This window comes from Rosa rugosa, chromosome 4, assembly GCF_958449725.1.
Source record: "Rosa rugosa chromosome 4, drRosRugo1.1, whole genome shotgun sequence".
Classification (NCBI taxonomy): Eukaryota; Viridiplantae; Streptophyta; class Magnoliopsida; order Rosales; family Rosaceae; genus Rosa; species Rosa rugosa.
In genome coordinates, this window is record NC_084823.1 from 56,156,581 (window position 1) to 56,175,891 (window position 19,311).

Sequence of the window (19,311 nt, forward strand, 5' to 3'; positions counted from 1 at the left end):
TAAATTTCATATTACAAACGTAAGTTCATCTTGATTAGAGTAAAAGTTCATTCAAGGAAAAATACGCAACTGAAGTGAGTAAATTCTTTGGTTCAAATATATAACTATATCATAAGATTTATTGCATTACATAAAACAGGCTGCCCGAAGGTTACTACTTCCTCATCTCTTGCATACACAGTAACTACTTAGCCTAATCAAGGAGGTCATTTTGATGAAACCCAGGCAACTGTGAAGGAGCTAGCTTGAAGACAAAACATTTGCAGACATATAAGGCGATCTGCTCCCCTGGACCTGAAAATTCAGTTGATTCAGTAAGTATATTTTGATACTCTGGCTCTTGCTTCGATAGATATGTAACAGAAAGAACATCTCGATGACATTTGATGTAATGGAAACTATATGCATCTTAGGCGAGGCAATATGGCAGTTATTCAAGAGGTGGATATTTGAGAATGTGAGGAACTATGGAGAAGCACACAAATGTTCAATAACATCAATTAGATGGGTTCAATTACCTGCAACAAACTAGTAGGAATTTGGATAAAACCCTGCAGCAGAAGATCAACATTTTCCAGCGTGCCTTGTGGAACAGGTGTTATCACATATAGCAAGCCTTTGAGTGTGTCAATGCTCCTCACAATTCCTAGTTCAACAGGCATCAAATAAATGCTAGCATTGGAACATTGGTTGTTTTCACTTTCAGACCAAAATAAAAGAATAAATATAACCATAATCGTATAAAAGTCCATGGAAATCATTCAAACAAATAAATTTTGTTTTTGTGAACTGCATTACATGTTTGATTGGAAAATCTATCTTTTAATCCACAGTTAAGACACAAGAACCAGAATACAGAAAACAATGAGCACAGATGTGTACACACACATAAAATCAGACAAATGTGGCAGCAATAAGTTGCAAAAGTAACTTACCAAGACCAACACACCATGGTAAATCTTTTGAGCCTTCAGAGCTAACTGCCAAGCCAACAATGCTTCCATTCAAACTATAGAAGATCTCAGTACCTGGGACCTAGCACATAAAAATTTAACTATTATAGACATTGAGCAGAATTCCAATGTTGACAGAGAATTGAAATTATGAGGTAGTTCAGTAATCACCACTAAGCTTGCAGTTAAAATGTCCAATAAAAACAGAAATAGTATAAAATCCTGTAGTACTTGTCAAAGACCAAGATTTTAAAATTTCCACAATATGCAGTGAGTCAATCAACTGTTAGAACTGACCTGACAATGGAGATGTCTAATCTTAATGCTAGATATTGGAACTTCATAAGGAGGGTGAGATGCCAAAGCATTCGCAAGTTCTTTGATTGTAGAAATGTTCAAGTTACTTGAAAAGCACTGCCTGAAATAAGCCATTAAACGTATATCGCGCAGCAGCCGTGCATCCTTTTGGACTAGAACCCTGCAATATAATGGAGATAAGATGTAAGACAGAACCAGCACATTCATACATTATCTCATCTTCTAGCAAGCCTATGCTACTTATCAAAGCACAAAAAGCTAAATAAATGACTGACATTAAATAATATTTCAGACTTTAATTTACAGCAATCACCTCCTACAAATTCTTTTCAAGAACAAAATTTGGCATTTGGACTTAAACTGATAGATGGAAAAGGGAAAGAAGAATACTAAATAGTAATGAACCCCGTAGTATAAAAATAAAAATAAATAAAAATACTATTAATGAATCCACTCACAAAGTGGGAAAGCAAAAACTGTACTAATAAGCTGCATTCAAGTAGAACTTTTCAGACAGTCTTGAAGACAGAGACTTACGATCTATTCAAAGAGTCCTGACGAGCTGAACTGATCTCTGTTAGATTTACCATACCATCATAATCCTCATCTAACCAGAATCGCCCATCTGGTAGATTCTTACTCTGAGCAGATATGTTTATTTTAACAACATGGGTAGGGGCAATATACTTCAACATATCCACCAAAAGATCATAACCAATACCTAGAACACAAGGAGAAGGAGGAAATCATTTATAGTATTCCATATACAGCCAAAAACCTAATTAAAGAAGATTCACAAGATAGCCACTTGGGCCTTGGCAGAAATAGTGCATGACCAGGGTGGAACTTGAGTAAGTGTTAGTTTGCATCTCACTGGGAAAAGGACTAAGTGGGAAAAATAACAAACAAAACAACCAAAAGTCAATACAAGACTGGGAGAACCTGTTCAATTGCATCTAAAAGCGGCCAATTAGACCAAGTTAAAGACCATACCTTTCACCCATCCAGGTGTATTCACAACAAGAGGCAATCCAATATTATTAGAGTTATCACTGTTGCAGTACTCCTTCCGATAGTAATCATATAAAGCACATATACAATTTAAGTATGTTGTCGGATTCCTTTTCGAAGAAACATCGCCAAAGAACAAACATCTAAGGAAAAGGGACAATGTATCAGTCATCAGAATCCAAGATTGTTTTCTTGAACAAAAAACAGGCGCCGGCATGAATATGGCCTATACATATAGTAGCATTACAAATCACTTGCATTCAAAATATCCATAAACATATACAACTCATGTTATTTACATGTAATGTGGGTCATAAACCGGTAACTGTTGTCTTGATTTTAAGTCCAAACACTGGTTCATGAAGTCTTTGCCATCTCAATTGCCACATAAAGTGTTGACTATAGAGGCAAACTGAAGTCTTGACTAATCCCTAGCGAAGCCCCAAGTTTCCATACCAATCAAATACCAACCATTCCACATCTATAAGGCATGAACTCTACTGTATCATTGATAAGACAAACTGAGATCCTTACTCCAAGCCCTTTATTTTCCCATTTTTATCACTACAAAAGACTTCCTATATTACACAATAATATCCACAAAGACCTTTCGATATAGTAATCAAAATTTCGATGAACCTTGTCTCGGTTAGAAAATGCAGTTCAGAAAAAGAAGTATCCAACAATACATAATAAGTCTACCGCACTACTAACAACCATAACCATTCCACTCCCAAGTTAAAACCATATAGCTACGAAGATAAACACTCCATACCTCTCCGCCGTCTTCATATGTGGGATTGTCAAATCTACATTTAACCCAAAAAAATAACCACAATTAGCAACCTCACCAAAACAAAAAAAAACAAAAAAAACAAAATGCAGATACTAAACAATTACCTGGAGTGACTTCATCTACCACAGTAAGAGATAGAAACCCAGGAGGACTAAACTCAGGTTGACCCACATCAGTATCCAAGTACCCAACTTTCTTATACCTACAAACACAAAGCAGCAAACTTTGAAATTCCAAACACAACCCAGAATTGAAAAAAGATCAAAACTTCAGTACAAAGTTGAATTGAGCTACTGACCGGTGGAGAAGAGTGTTGAGGAGGTAGCGGGAGAAGGTGGACTTTCCACAGTTCTTGGCGCCACAGACTAAGACAATGGGCGGCGGCGAAGCGACGGAGGCGTGTGCGACGGCGTCGGACCATTCTGGCGGTATGTAAATGTTTGGCGACGGGTTTTCAGGTCCTGAAATTGAAGCCATGAGAGAACTGAAGTCTTTTACTGTGTGCTTTTGAAGTTGTGAGAAGCAGAAGCAGAAGCAGAAGCAGAGAAGAGCGGCTTTTGAAAGTATAAAGCAATGGCACACGTTGGTTTTGTGATTGCTCTAACAATGAAATACGCATGGGTTCTAAAGCCCGCTGGGGGTCCGGCTCGGGTTTGGGTTTGGGTTTATACTTCAAATTAGTTCCCAAGTCCTTTAATTTTTGACTCATAGGAATCTATTATCAAATAAATGGATGGTTTTATTGTTTCATTCTAGAATGTCACGTGGCTCGCCAAGTAGTGGTTTGGACTACTAATATCGCATAATTTCAAGTGCAGATAGTTTGGTCATTCAATCATAGTTTGCCTTGATAGGTGCTGATGGTTGTTGGAATTATGAAATCATTGTCCACACCTTTTGGGATTCGGAGGTTGAGGCAATACTATCCACCCCATTACCTCTTTCTCAGGTTCCAGATAGGTTGTCTTGGAATTATACCAAGAATGGATTATACTCAGTAAAGAGTGGATATAAGTTGGTATTGCTTAAAAGAGATTTGCAGAGTGGCAAAGAAGGTAGCTTGACCTCACATGACAACCCCATTTGGAGATGTATTTGGAATCTTAAAGTCCCAACAGCGGCAAGAATGTTCATTTGGCGAGCTCTTGTGGATATTCTACCTTTTGCTTTTCACCTTCATAGGCGTCATATGCTTTTAACTCCAATTTGTGCCCGCTGCAATTTATTTCTTGAGACGATAATCCATGCTCTTTGGTCTTGCCCCAAGGCCAAGGAGGTGTGGCGGCTCTCTCCATTTCGTAGTGCAGTTGGTAGTTGGAAACAAGGGTCTTTTATGGACCTTTTTCAATATGCAGCTTCTGTTTTATCCACTTCGGAACTTGCTCTTGTGGTGTGTTTAAGTCGACGCATTTGGCAAGCTAGAAATGAAGAGATTTTCCAACACAAGTTCACCGCTGCTAACACTCTGCTATCTCAGGTTGCTTGTTCTCTTGCTGATTTTCTTTCGGCTGCAGTTGCTCCCCCAAGTTCAGTTCACATGATGGCCAATGGTGATAAATGGTTAAAACCTCTGTTTCCTTTTCTCAAGCTAAATGTAGACGGTGGTGTAAATGTTGCTACTGGTGGGAGAGGTTTGGGTGCTTTATTAAGAGATGAAAATGGTGACTTACTTTTGGCAGTATCTAAGGGTATGGTGGGGCGGTTTGGAGCAAAGGCCACTGAACTATATGCTGCAGCTTTAGGACTTCAGGTTATCTCTCAGGCGGGCTTTCATTCCTTCAACATCATCCTTGAGTCTGATGCTTTGTCTGTGATTTATGATCTCACTAAAGATGAAGCTGACCTATATGTAGGAAGTTGACCTATATGTAGAAAGTTGTCTTGTAGAAGAGGTGAAGAATTTGTTTCACCTCTTCAATTCAGTTGTTTGTACATATTGCCCTAGGAAATGTAATCAGGCAGCGCATATGTTAGCTAGAAAAACGCTTTTGTTTCCTGCATTTCAAGTTTGGGTAGAGGAAGGGCCACAATGGCTATCCGATGTACTGACTGCTGATATTTGTATCTAAGTTGCTTAGAGCAACTCCAACAGCTTCCCCATATTTTGATTTTTCTCTACTTTAGGGAAAAATGAATCTCTTTTGCTCCAACAGATTCCCTATAACTATCCCTATTTTAGAGAAAGTGAGGAAAGAGAAAACCAAATTCCCTATATTTACAGCAATCTCTAAAATTTTAAGGAAGAATATGAAGATTTTAGAGATTGCTGTAAAATAAGGAATCTGTTGGAGCTGGAGAAGAAAAAGATGTTAAATATTTTACTTTTGCTTCCCTATTATACATAAATTATAGGGAAACTGTTGGAGTTGCTCTTAATATAATATGCAATTTCTTTCTAAAAAAAAAAAAAAAATCATATTAGATAAACGGACAATTCATTATGCAATAACGGTTAACAACGTGGCTTGCCGAATGGTGGTATAGGCCAATTGTGTCTCATCATTTCGGTAGAGGTGTATATACGGGGGAAAACAATAATAAAACAAAAACGGATGGTTGGTCATTCAATCATATAAAAAAAACAGAGGTTCATTCAGCGGTCCCAAATTACCACGTGGTTCGCCAATTAGCGGTCCAAACTAATAGTATTGTATAAATTTTCGGCAGAGGTGTATACACAAAGGAAGTGCACCAATCAACAACAAATTCTTCGTATGGGTTAGTCTGACTACGTACTTGATTTGCGCGGAATTATATAATAAATTTCTTAATTTGATGGTCATACAATTCTTGATTTAGTTAACATTTTGCAAAATTTCAAAAATAATTATATAATAAATTTCTAAATTTGACGAGCGGATGATGATCAATTTAGTTAACATTCTGCAAAATGTCAAAGATACGTTATATAATTATTTCTTAATAGGACGGTAAGATGACTTTCGATTTAGGTATCATTTTGCAAAACGTCAAAAATACACTATATAATAATTTCTCAATTTAACAGTCAAACAAAATTCGATTCAGATGTTAAAATGTCGAAGATACGCTATATAATAATTTCTCAATTCGACCGCCACACGACTTTCAATTTAGTTAACCTTTTACAAAATGTCAAAGATACGCTATACAATCATTTCTCAATCTAACGGTCATACAACTTTCAATTCAGTTAACTTTTCGCAAAATTTCAAACACACACTTTACACTGTACAATAATTTCTCAATCTAACCATCACACAACTCTCTGTATTTAGTTAACTTTCTTCAAAAACTTCAAAGACAATACACAACACACACGATTCCGATCACGAAATTACTTTTCAATTCCAACTAAATCAAAACGTTTATCCTACGTAGAAAGAAACAATAGAACTCCAAAATGACTTCTATTCTGGACGCCGGCCAAAAATCCAAATCCCTTCTCTCCCCCTGGTTGCCTGGTTGGTGGTGTCAAAATTCAAAAATCAAAAGCGTCCCCGATATTCCAGACCCATCTAATCAGGCGCCACGTGTCCTCCCCACCACCCATCTCTTTCAATTTTAAAAAACCAACACTCCCCTTGACCAAGAGTCAAATCCCCTCTCCGCTCAGATCAGACGGACCCAATTTTTCTCAAAAATCCCAACCCTTTTATCTCACCGGAGGCGCCAAAAATCCATCAGACAAAAAAAAAAGAAAAAAAAAGAAGCCGATACGAATCGAAACCAGAGAGAGAGAGAGAGAGAGGTGGAGCTAGAGCTTCAGAGGAAGCTTTATGCTGGACTACCAGATTAGCAAAACCATGGAGCTCCAGAACACCGTGAAAGAAGCCCTAAACGCACTCTACCACCACCCCGACGACGGCGTTCGGATGCAAGCCGATCGCTTTCTACAGGACTTTCAGCGAACCCTAGACGCCTGGCAGGTACGTAGATTTGGATCCTCTACGAGTTTATGTGAGGTGAATGGAGTTTATCGGAGTTCGGGTTTTCGATTTTTGATCGATTTTCGGTTCGGCGTAGCGTCCGTTGGAATTGGATTAGGTTTATTTTCAGTGTTTATGTGAGAAGGAGGTGAATTTTTGTGAGGAAATTTTGAAATTGGAGAGAAATCGGTGGATTTTGATGGTTTTGAGTTTAGGACTTGAGGAATTTACAGGCGCAAGCTTTGTGTTTATTTTCGAGTTTTCGGATTTTCGGTTTAGTTTCTGGAGAATAGGATGGGTTTTCTTGTTACCTGTTTGTTTGTATTGCATTTTGCTCCTTCTAAGTTGAGTTATCTATCACTGTAGTTTTCGTTTTAGAAGCTCTAATGTGCTGGTTTTCTATATTAGGTTGCCGATAACTTGCTTCATGACTCGACTAGCAATCTAGAAACTTTGATATTTTGCTCCCAGACCCTTAGAAGCAAGGTAATTCTCTTTCGCTATTGGTTATTACTTTTTTCGTATGTTGCTAGAGATGTTTGAGACTCAATGTTAGAGATTTGTGAACCTTTTTTAGGTTGTGATGGCTGCTTTGGTTTTTGATTGTTAGTGCATTTTGTATCTTTTCCAGGTACAACGAGATTTTGAAGAACTACCTTCTGAAGCTTTTCGCCCATTGCGCGATTCCTTAAATGTGAGTGAGCATTCATTATCAAATTTCTTACATTGCAGAATTAATTTTGATATGTAGAGTTGCTGAGTTTCTAGGTATACATTTAGTGGGTTCCATATTACTTGATGAACTTCTCAAAGTGTAAAATGATGGTTTGATGGAAAGAGAGTATGAAGCCCTCCTAAATAAGAGAAAAGGGATCCCAAGGAAGTTTAGACTTCATCTTAATTCCCATGAATAGTGATTTAGGTTCTCCTCTTGTAGGATTCTTGCAGATTTAACATAGCTGTTTGTCACTGATAGTGGTTCACCTTATGTTTTTATCTAGCTTACTGATTTTGTCATGTACTTTTTTTGTTTGCTTATTGTCTTCTCATAGTGTCGTAAATTTGACAGTTTCTTGTTCATGGATGTTTTAAATGCAGAACTTATTGAGAGAGTTCCATAAGGGTCCCCCTAAAGTCAGAACTCAGGTATTATCCAGGAGCTACATTGACATTCATTCATTAAATACTTTTATAATTCTAAGCGCCAAAAGGATATTATTCTCAATTGCATGCCTTTGTAGATTAGCATTGCTGTTGCTGCTTTAGCTGTACACGTTCCTGCTGAAGATTGGGGAGATGGTGGTATAGTGAACTGGCTTCGGGATGAGATGAATTCGCATCCAGAATATATACCTGGATTTTTAGAGTTACTAACAGTTTTGCCTGAGGTATGTATGTTGTATGAGTACACACGCACACACACACACACACAACCACATATAGTTATTTTACTTTTAAAGTTTTGCACTGTAGTTGGCAACTGTTTGCAATAATGTTAATGTCTTGGTCCATCTAAAATGTTGAAGATACTTCATAAAAGTTAAGTAATGCCACATGGTAGTTATTTGTTGGTCTGCAGACTGAAAAGGTTGTCATAGTGGTTTTGAGTTTGGTTACACGTTGGCTTGGGGATGCACCTGATGAACTATTCCTCCTTACTAAAAGATAGAACCCTAGAATGAACTTAACATATATGAGCCGGCTTGAATTGAGAACACAATATGATTGCTTAATAATCGTTATTCAGAGAAACGTTCTGTAGTTTAAGACTGTAATTAGAAATGAACCATGGGTGCTTCTAGTTGCAGCCATCAAAACCCCAACATACCCTCTCTCAAAGTTCTCATACTTTCCCATTTTATCCTATTTTTGATTTTATTTTTTAACATTAAAATGCGCCATGAATAGAGCTTTCCTTTATTAGTTGGGGAGTGTAGATGCAAGGGGTGTGGCGGAGGAACAGAGCAGACTAAATATTTTCTTTCAATAGAAAAAAAAAATGTAGATTAATCACAAATACTCACCAAAAAAAAAAAAAAGAAAGAAGAAGAAAAGACGCGTCCCATTTTGATAATGTTGCTGGGAAAAAGTTATAATGTACTTGAAACAGTTACTATTTGGCACCATATATTACTACTGGTATATTTAACTAGGAGATGACTTTAGAAATAATGCATGTCATTTTTGAGACTCATCGTTTTCTTTCTTATGCTATCTGAGTGGTTTAGTAATTTGTTCTTGGGTCTTTTTATTTAACTGAGAGGACTTTTCATTTATTCCAAAAATTGTCACTCTGTTATTAGTGGTCTCATATATCTCCCAAATAATGTATCACATAATTGTATGCTCATGCCTACTTTTTCACCGTGTTTCTGAGTTTTCTATATGTCCTTACAATCAGGAAGTATTCAACTACAAGATAGCAGCTCGCCCAGAAAGACGTCGCCAATTTGAGAAAGAGCTTACTTCTCAAATGGAGATTGCTCTTAACATCTTGACAGCTTGTTTGAATATCAATGAGCTCAAGGAGCAGGTAGTAAATTTGTCTGTGAATGTGTATATATTATTTGCTGATCTTTGAAATGTAGTACGTTTTGCTTTTGGATAATAGAGTGTTTTATTTTTTCCTATTCTTTTTCCCTTTATCTTTAGCTTATTGGTTTCTCAGGTTCTTGAGGCATTTGCTTCTTGGCTTCGGCTGAAGCATGGGTATGAACTCTCTCTCTCTCTCTCTCTGTTATCCTTTTCTACTTCTATATATGTATTTATTCATAAACTTCAAATTCACTTTGGGCGTATACTTGAGACTTGAGAGTAGGCATTTCTTTAACAATGTTGGTTTCCTGTACCTGTCTAGAGTATTTGTAATGTGCCAACCAAGATGAATTTTTAGGATTCAATATTTGTTGTGAGAAATGACACCAAACATGGTGCTATTTGGAGGTTGGGTCTTTTCCTGACAAAATCTGCATGCTAGGGTCTTACTGCTATATCAAAAGGATTTCTATGTGATCTACTGTGTGAAGTTTTATCATGGAGTCTGAAATTTGTACGAGGGCCTTGAATCTGTGAATCAACTGTATGTGGACTGTATATCAGATTCGTCTATTTGGGTTTGGGTTGAGCATGTGGAAGACACTGTATGAACATGTTGGCATGCTTTTGATATCAAAATTGAGCATGAAATTCAACAATTTTTCTAGCCAAATTTGTGCCTGTACTTGTGTAAGTTATGGGTATGCGGCTACAACACTTGTCATATCAATGTGATATGTTCTTCTAGGTACTAATTTTTGTATAGTTAGTGGATATTTATATCTTAGTCGCAGTTTACATTTTGTGTGACTGTCTGACCGATATATTTTAGTTCTTACTTGAGGATTTAGGGGAGAAAGAATTAAAAATTCATGGTATTTGGTTAGAATTATATTGATTTCTCCCTATTTCTGTCCTTTTTTTTTTTTTTTTTTTTTTTTTTTCCGCAAATGAGTTGATAGAAATTCTTGGTTTTTAACTTCTGTTCGTTTCAGGATCCCTGGATCTTTGCTTGCATCTCACCCATTGGTGCTCACAGCTCTCTCCAGCTTGAATTCTGAACTCCTTTCAGAAGCAGCTGTAAATGGTAAAGCAACTTGGATAAGCTGATTTTTGTAGGGAACTGTATTAACTCTCTATGCTTTCAGTTTATTTTAATTTATGGTTTCAGAACTGCAATGCGGCACCCAGAAACATTGCTTTCTGGTTTGTCATCTAATATTGCTTTTCTGTTCAGCCTTTGTGTTTGGAAATAAAATGCATTTACTTATATTAAGTTCTGCCTTTGCCTAGTTTGACATGGTATTGAGCTGAATATGTTGTTTCCCACTTTTCTTCTTTTCTGTTGCAGTTATTTCTGAGTTGATACACTATACGACATCTAGAGAATCTGGTGGTGTGCAAGTTCAAATGCCTTTAATTCAAGTCATTGTTCCCCAAGTGATGAATCTCAAGGCACAACTTAGAGACTCTTCCAAGGTATTGCATACAGAATTCTACAAGTTATCTTTTTTAGGGAGTGGAATGTAATTTATAGCTTATTGGATAAGAATCATCAATTGTTAGCTGCTTACTATGAAGACAATGCCCTACAATATTTATTAAGACATGTTCAGCATCATTTGCTCTGGATTTTACCCCTAAAGTTATCTTGTATTAGAATCATGTTTCAAATTCTCATTTGAGTTGGTCAATATGTTGAGTTGTTTTAGGTACTTGTTAGTTAGCATGTGTTCTGTTCAACCTGCTAATGTTTCAGAGTGACTTGCCAAACTAATTTAAACATTAGTTTCTTGTTTTTAATTTATTGCAGTAGAGATGGAGATTAATAAAGTTTCTCATATGCTTTATCACAGTAGAGGATGGATGATACAGTCTTGAAAACTTTTTTCATACTGCTGAACTCGATAAAAAGTGATCTCTACTTTTCCAAAGAGAAAATTTGATGAACAGTGTGCCTTAACATTATAATTGCTTGCAAGTCGAAAAAAACCCTAGGGAACCTATTCTCTCTCTCAACCCTTGTACGCACCTCCGCGACCTACTCCCTTCAAGCTCGTCCGACTACGCCGCCATGCTAGGCGGGCCTTGGCCTTTGCCAGTGTGCGTTGAGCGTGGTCGGACGGGATTCGTTTTCTGAGATGCTTCTAGATGTGCGGCGAGGCTGCAAGCGTGAATGAGATCTGAAGCGAGTTGGTGCCCGGATCGATCCCGATTTGGCTACGGACTGGTGATGAGATCGGAAGCGTTTGGCGGCTACTGAGGGCTGACGGGGAAACTGGTGGCTGGGTGCAATATGCTGTGACCTTTAGATTTGGAAGAGGATGAGGCTCAAATGCAAATGGGGCGGTTGCGAGGCTGGATAAGGCGGCGGGTGGCGGGAGGACGGATTTACAGGTCCGTTCTGGTGGCGATCTCGTCGTTTGGTTTCGGTTGAGGTGCTGGCCTTGGTGTGTTGGTGGGGTGATTAACCAGTGTGCTACGACGATGGCGAATTCGTGGATGTCGATGGTGGCAGCGACTTTGTGGTTGTCAGTGGCGGCGGCGATGTCGTTCTTTGGTTGTGGTGCGGTGTTCTGCTCGTCACCAATGCTTTAGGGCTGGGCCTGGTGGCTAGGGCTTGGCATTTGGGCTATGTCCTTGGGCCAGATCTGTTGTTCATGTGGATGGGACATCTGGTGTTAGTTTTCTTGTCTAGTTTTTCAAGTGGTCTTAGTGGCTTCGGCCTACTTCTAGTGTTCTATAAGCTTCCTGTTTTCCTCTCTTTGTGTCTAGCATTTGAGGTAGAGTCTGGTGCTATGTAGGTTAGCTTCTCTAGTCGTACACCAATTGAGGTCTCTAGGCGGCTAGGGTTGCTATGACAAGAACTTAGATAGTTTTGGAGTTTGTTTCATTTGGCTAGGCACTATGAAATGTGCGTATTTTGTTTGTTAATGAGGGTCACCTGTCATATGTTTGGCGGCTTGTGCCAACAACTACTTTTGGTGTGAGACAGCGTATGATGTACGTGCCTTCTGACCATGGATAAGTAATGAAGTTATCTATTTCTAAAAAAAAAAATTATAATTGCTTGCAAAAGAACATTTTATTCATGGTTTTTTATTCTTTTCTTGATCATTTTTATTATTTTCTTTAAGGATGAAGAAGATGTGAAGGCTATTGCTCGATTATTTGCTGACATGGGGGATTCATATGTTGACCTGATTGCAACTGGTATAAATATTTCTCATCTACCAAACACCCCTCCCAGAAAGTGTTGAATGCCTTTCGCCTCTTATGAGTTATCATTAGAAGGCAGAGTAGATAATGAATTCATGATTCTATTTGTGCCATTGAATATTTCAAACTGTCTGATATATTCCTTTCTGGTTATAATATGTTCAGGTTCTGATGAATCAAAGTTGATTGTACAAGCATTATTGGAAGTTGCTGCACACCCGGAATATTATATAGCTTCCATGACATTCAATTTTTGGCATAGTCTTCAGGTGACCTTGACAAGAAGGTGAATCATTCTGGAACTGTGCAGTCGTTTGGTTAGGCCTTTAGATAAAATAGTAATGGTTCTAATCTTATTTTTCAATATTGAAGTAATGTATCTAATATTATTTTCCAGGGATTCTTATATCTCGTTGGTTAATGAATCCACCATTGAATCTGAGAAAAATAGAAGACTGCATATATTCCGCCCTGCTTACGAGTCACTCGTGTCCTTAGTAAGTGATTCTGCTTCCAATTAATGGTTTACCTTGTTGACCTGGATTCATAGATATATTTCCTGTATTACTTTATTCGCATCAATCTTCTGAGAAGACTTTAATCTTATTTCCAGGGAGTCTTATACTTTGTTGGGCAATGGATCTATATTCATCCATTTCTAACTGATTTAGGAAATAATTGATTCCTTCATTTATAAAGGAAATTGACAGATTAAACATCAATAGTGGGAGAAGCAATGAAATACCAGATTACATTTCTCTTTCGATATTCTTGTATCTTTCTCTAGAAGAACATTCTATTGTACTCAACTTCAGAGACTGAAATTTGTTTACAGGTTAGCTTCCGAATTCAATATCCTCGAGATTATCAAGACCTGTCATATGAGGACCTTAAGGAGTTCAAGCAGACTAGATATGGTAATGCCTCGTTGTTTGCTTTGGTGTATGTCTTTAATTTATAATAGACTAAAATCTCTCTGGCAAGTTGCAAATTTTAAATAAGTAGGTGTAGTTGCCTATTCTTCTTGATGAGACCTGGGATGTAGCATGTCTTCTTGTCTAACTGAACTTGTATTGTTGCCAGCTGTTGCGGATGTCTTAATTGACGCAGCATCAGTTTTAGGAGGCGATGCCGCACTGAGAATTCTTTACATGAAACTTGATGAGGTGTGTCAATTTTACTGAGCTATAATAACGCTTACTGTTATGGGGAAATTCTAAATAAGAAACTAATTTGCTTGGAACATACAATTAGTTCTTTGCGCCTTTTAAATTTAAGTTCTTGTTTATTGTGAAGTTCATTAATATTAGTTTAATTCTTCTTCCTTTTTGACATGTTTATCTGAGAAATGGGACTATTGAAATCCTATTCACCTCTAATGAACTTAGTGTCAAAAAGTAATTAAAAAATTTCAAGGGTTGTCTGAAATTAAGGAGTGATATTTTGCTGTTCTGGGAATTTCAAAGATGTACTGCGTGATTTCGAGGATTGTTTAGCATTCTTCTGATATACTCTTGGTTTTAGATATATGAGATACTTTTGTCATCTTGTTGAATAATTCTTTTTTCCACTTATTTAAGGCCGCAGCCTGCTGTCAGAATGAAGAAAGTGAATGGCGCCCAGCAGAAGCTGCTTTATTTGGCATCCGGGCTATATCAAATTATGTATCAGTAGTTGAAGCTGAAGTAATGCCTAAGGTATGATGTCTTTTAAATTTCTCCTGTACCTTTCCTTAGGTATGATAGTGTTACCCTTGTTTTGGTTAGAGTCTTCATGGAAAATTTAATGCTGTCCTTTGATGCTCTATATTAAAAACTCTTACTGATAGAGCTCCCACATGATTTTACCTGCAGTACATGCATAAGCTATTCTCTACTGATTTTCAAGATTATGTGACATATGCATCTTGTACATCTTTTTACTGATGCTGTAGTAACATTTTGTGGTTAATGTGAAAATTGAATCATATATTATCTTATGTGTCGTGATGCTGTGAATATATCTTATTGGAGGATGTTTTGAGATGATCTGTTAGCATAAAGCTCTTATAGTTTTTTATTTATTATTATTATTATTATTTGTATTTTTATATTGGTTTGTTTGAATGAACAGGTCATGGGCAGACTTCTAAAACTACCTCAGCATCCCCAACTACTTCAGACAGGTGCTCTATTCTTCAATAGAACTGATTTATCTTTTACTGCTCTCTCCCACCTGTGTTAAGATGATAGAGTTGTTAATTAGAGTGGAGGCTACCTGTTTACTCAAAAATGACGTTTGTCAAATAAAATTATGCTCTTTTTTTAATTTCTACATCCCATCATGTGTAATAATATGTTATACTTAAGGCATGTTTCCTTATTGAGTTTTGCAGTCTGCTTAACAATAGGAGCTTATTCAAAATGGCTTGATGCGGCATCTGGTGGACTCTCCATACTGCCTTCAGTTATAGATGTCCTCATGAGTGGCCTTGCTAAATCTGAAGATTCTGCAGCAGCTGCAGCTTTGGCATTTCGGCAGATCTGTGATGGTACAAATTTTTTTTAGTTACTGCAATATCTTCCACTTTGCTTTATTCCTTGGTGGGCTGCAAGAAAATACTTGTTATGCTTTCAAAATCATTATTGTTGTTCTTATTTCTATTTACCATTGTGCAAAGATTTGAGGGATAAGGATAATACTTGTTTGGCTTTCAGATTCGTTGTGTAAATCACCTTTTTTTCTTTCTGCAAATCCTTGGGAGTCTTGTGTCTGGCTCTGTATCGATTACATTGACTATTTGCTTGTCCCTGCCCCTCTCTAAATGTAGATTGCCGGTTAAAGCTCTGTGGATGTTTGGAAGGCCTTTTCCATATATATCACAGGGCAGTGAATGGTGAAGGTACTTTGAAAGTTTGTGCTGAGGATTCATTGCATCTAGTCGAAGCCTTAAGGTAAAGTGTTGCTGCAAAATTTTTGAAGAGTGCATTGCTTGATGAATCTGGTTTAGCATTATCCAGTTAATCTGAACTTCTGTTGAACTCTTTTCCGCAGCAAGGTTATTAGTGAACTTCCCCCAGACCAAGCTAAGAGGGCGCTGGAGGCCTTGTGTTTGCCAGTCGTTAGTCCTTTACAGGTGAGTTTTGTTTTCAGAAGAAAGTATAGTCACAAATCCTTTGTGAATGTGGATACTGAACTAATGCTATGAACAACCAGGAAGTTCTTAGCCAAGCGCCAGAGATGCTAAATAACAGGCCTGCTCGTGATTTCACAGTTCATATTGATCGGTTTGGGTACATCTTTAGGTGTGATCAATACCTTATTGCTACGCCTGTTGGTTTATTTATTTGAGCAATTATTTATTTTATCATTTGAAATGTTCTAAACATGGAAGATTATCAATTCCAGATATGTAACCCATGCAGAAGCTGTGGCAGATGCAATCCAGAGGCTTTGGCCCATTTTCAAAGCCATCTTTGATCTGTAAGTATTCTCACATTGCTTATTGCGGCAACAAAGTTCCTATCTTATATTCCTATCTCAACCTCCTATTAGTGTTCTGAACTAATATTTTGATTGGTTCTGGTGTAGTCGTGCTTGGGACATGCGGACAATGGAGTCTATTTGCCGAGCTTGCAAATACGCTGTGAGTTAACTGATCTCCTTTCTAAATTCAACTGTGAGAACATGCCATTTTTTCTCTTTTATCATATTTTTTACTTTCATTCATTCTTTGTTTTTTTTTTCGTTACTCGTGCTCTTTAGGTGAGAACTTCTGGAAGGTGCATGGGAACGACAATTGGAGAAATGCTAGAGAAGATTCAAGAATTATATAAACAGCATCACCAACCATGCTTCCTTTATCTCTCTAGTGAAGTTATAAAGGTACATTATTCTCACAAAAGAAATTGATAGTGTTTCTATGGTTTCTTTTCTTTTTATTTTATTGTCAACTAATTGAGCATTTGATTCATGTGTTGTAGATATTTGGCTCAGACCCGTCATGTGCTGATTATTTGAAAAATTTGATTGAATCACTCTTTCAGCACACAACACGTATTCTCACGAGCATTCAAGTAAGGTTACATTCAGATATAGCTTGCTTTCTTTCAAGTATAGTGGGTTGGCTAGTTGACTTACATACATGTATTGCAGGAATTTACTTCCAGACCAGATATAGCAGATGATTGCTTTCTGCTCGCATCGAGATGCATCCGTTATTGTGCGCACTTGTTTATTCCTTCTGCAGCATTTCCAGCATTAGTAGATTGCTCATTGTTTGGCATTACAGTTCAACACAGGTCGAATCTCTTTTTCTCTCCATCTGTATTATCTGGTGTGAGTGGTGTCTGTTAAAATATTTTAGCTAAGTATGATAGCATGAACACTTATTTCAGAACTTTTAATGCTGCCCCATTAGCTTCAGAAAATTACCCAGCAATAACAGAAGCATCGTTTCATTTACATAAAGATTGAATGAATAGTACTTTGAAAATTCCATGGAATTGTAGGCAATCATTGTGTGTTTGATATCAAGTACAGGCACCTGGGTTTTAGTTTCTGTACTTCTCTTCTTGGCAGGGAGGCGTCAAATTCGATATTGACCTTCTTATCAGATATCTTTGATCATGCAAACTCTACCGAGGGGGCAAAATACTTACCCATCAGGGATGCTGTAATTATTCCTCGAGGATCCAGCATGACAAGAGTTTTGATTGCTGCATTAACAGGAGCAATTCCAAGCTCTCGCCTAGAAAATGTAGTTTGTAATCCTTACTCATATTTTCAAACCCTTTCCTATGTGCTAACATTAACCATGATAGGACATCTACGAGTTGTGTTTGGAATTTGATTAGCTCTGGATCAATGCACAGGTAACTTACACACTGCTATCACTATCTCGAACATACGGAGCACAGTCGGTGGAGTGGGCCAGGGAGAGTGTTTCATTAATTCCTTTGACGGCTGTGAGAGAGGTTGAGCGTGCAAGATTCTTGCAAGCATTGTCAGATGCTGCAGCTGGGGTTAATGTCAATGCCCTTTCAGTTCCACTCGAGGAGCTATCAGATGTTTGCCGGCGTAACCGTACAGTCATGGAGATCGTTCAAGGAGCTTTGAGGCCTGCATGAATTGAACATAGCAGCTGTATCATAATTGAGAGAGGAATGTGTCATCATAGAGGGGCCATTTTGCTTAGGCCTCCCCGTCGGTAAAATGAGTTTTATCTGTGCGTGAATTTGTTTTCATATTTTTGTGCATTTACTTTGATTCTCCACTTTTTAAGGAGAATCAATGCCCTTTACAAAAGGGTGGGAGGGACAGAAGAATCGTGGTATCTGTATTTGAGTGGTTTCCTTGGCGTTGTCATTTTTGGGGTTAAGATGACATGGTATAGAGCTGTAGATTAATACAAGGAAAGAAAAGGTAGCATTCTTTAGGAGAGAGTATTCCATCCTTTCATGTTATTGAAATATTGGAAGCTGTGGATAGTGGGTTTAGTTAGTGGTTGTACAAATTGATTACTGAAAGCGTTGTCAATTTGATTCTTATATTGTAATAGAAATATTTCGGTTGGTTTCGTGGTGCCATTTTGAGTAGTTATATTTTAGAAGTTGCATCAGTTTTCTCGAAGATCATGAGTGATGTTCACATGCTTGTGGTATTTGAGTATTTGCATATGGTTATTGGCAGCAGAAATTTGGTGATCAGTGAGAGGCGGCTCAAAACTCATTAGCCAAACTCATTAGCCGATCCGTTAAACTTTTGGGCGTCAATAGTCTGATCACCAAATTTTAATTTTAATGAGAAAAGTAGGTGTGGTAATTAAGACTCATGAATCTCGAAATGTAATATTAGGAGCCACATTTGAAGTGAAAACCGTTTGAAATTCAGGTTTTGGTTACCAATGAAAAATTGCTTACTATAAAGCACTCGTGAAGCATGGAAAACCAATGAAAAATTGCTTACTATAAAGCACTAAATGGCATGATTGAAATCATTTCGAGATTTTTTGGAAGGCGATGGAAAAAGGTTATCGTCTCTAATAAACGAATTGCTCTGTTTTTTTATGTCAACTAAAACAAAATTTAAAGATATCGTTAAACTAATTAAACAAATTGAGATGTACTTAGAACTGGGAAGATATACTTTTTTCAATGGATAAACGTACAATGTAGTACTTCCTTTTTAGCTCATCTTCAATTTTAGGCTTGAAAGTTACCTGTTCTAGTTAGTAGCAAACAAAATTAGAACTGATATATACAAACTATGTATTATTTAATTTGAAGACTCAAATGTACCGGCTTGTTATCTCTTTTGATTGTTGATGAGGTCCTTATTCCAGAAATGGTGTGTTTGTTTCATTGAAGTTATAATTAGATCCATAAGATATATATGTGGATTCATGTGAAACTTACTAATTCATTGGATTGACCGGTATCTCTGATTTAAGAACATTGCCAAAATTCAATTTCCCAGAAGTATATGTTTTCCGTTCTCAAAATTTTTGTTGGCCTTGTTATTACCGGTAACGGTAAGACCTTCATGCACTTCTATTGAAAAACACAAATGATAGTTTTCTTTTCATAACACA

General features: G+C 37.3%; 2 protein-coding genes across 2 annotated transcripts; one reads left to right on the forward strand and one right to left on the reverse strand.

The window, feature by feature from the left end:
* Positions 1-75: 75 nt before the first annotated feature.
* On the reverse strand, positions 76-3,706 carry LOC133742329 (polynucleotide 5'-hydroxyl-kinase NOL9). Its single transcript, XM_062169991.1, has 9 exons — positions 3,377-3,706; positions 3,183-3,280; positions 3,058-3,091; positions 2,265-2,425; positions 1,809-1,992; positions 1,251-1,431; positions 936-1,035; positions 519-646; positions 76-294 (listed from the first exon to the last, which is right to left on the reverse strand). The coding sequence occupies exons 1-9, from the start codon at positions 3,553-3,555 to the stop codon at positions 241-243; spliced, it is 1,119 nt and encodes a 372-aa protein (XP_062025975.1). The 5' UTR covers positions 3,556-3,706; the 3' UTR covers positions 76-240.
* Positions 3,707-6,675: 2,969 nt separating this feature from the next.
* LOC133743215 (transportin MOS14) lies at positions 6,676-18,297 on the forward strand. The gene is made up of 27 exons (XM_062171081.1): positions 6,676-6,986; positions 7,395-7,472; positions 7,618-7,680; positions 8,085-8,132; positions 8,228-8,374; positions 9,388-9,519; positions 9,655-9,695; positions 10,517-10,608; positions 10,873-11,000; positions 12,659-12,734; positions 12,906-13,026; positions 13,138-13,237; positions 13,576-13,657; positions 13,824-13,906; positions 14,321-14,437; positions 14,853-14,904; positions 15,115-15,270; positions 15,550-15,673; positions 15,774-15,855; positions 15,936-16,024; positions 16,128-16,202; positions 16,311-16,365; positions 16,485-16,604; positions 16,703-16,795; positions 16,875-17,020; positions 17,301-17,478; positions 17,594-18,297. Exons 1-27 carry the CDS (start codon positions 6,837-6,839, stop codon positions 17,846-17,848), a joined length of 2,883 nt encoding a protein of 960 aa, XP_062027065.1. The 5' UTR covers positions 6,676-6,836; the 3' UTR covers positions 17,849-18,297.
* The last annotated feature ends 1,014 nt before the right edge of the window (positions 18,298-19,311 follow it).

What these genes read in the sequence shown, in the direction of transcription:
- LOC133742329 (XM_062169991.1), bottom strand. Translation starts at nt 3,555, where the DNA reads ATGGCTTCAATTTCAGGACCTGAAAACCCGTCGCCAAACATTTACATA. An exon ending in CTCAACACTCTTCTCCACCG is followed by an intron (nt 3,281 to 3,376) that starts GTCAGTAGCTCA and finishes TTGTGTTTGTAG; the next exon opens with GTATAAGAAAGTTGGGTACT. An exon ending in CATATGAAGACGGCGGAGAG is followed by an intron (nt 2,426 to 3,057) that starts GTATGGAGTGTT and finishes CCTTTTCCTTAG; the next exon opens with ATGTTTGTTCTTTGGCGATG.
- LOC133743215 (XM_062171081.1), top strand. Translation starts at nt 6,837, where the DNA reads ATGCTGGACTACCAGATTAGCAAAACCATGGAGCTCCAGAACACCGTG. An exon ending in ACGAGTCACTCGTGTCCTTA is followed by an intron (nt 13,238 to 13,575) that starts GTAAGTGATTCT and finishes ATTTGTTTACAG; the next exon opens with GTTAGCTTCCGAATTCAATA. An exon ending in CATCTAGTCGAAGCCTTAAG is followed by an intron (nt 15,674 to 15,773) that starts GTAAAGTGTTGC and finishes TCTTTTCCGCAG; the next exon opens with CAAGGTTATTAGTGAACTTC.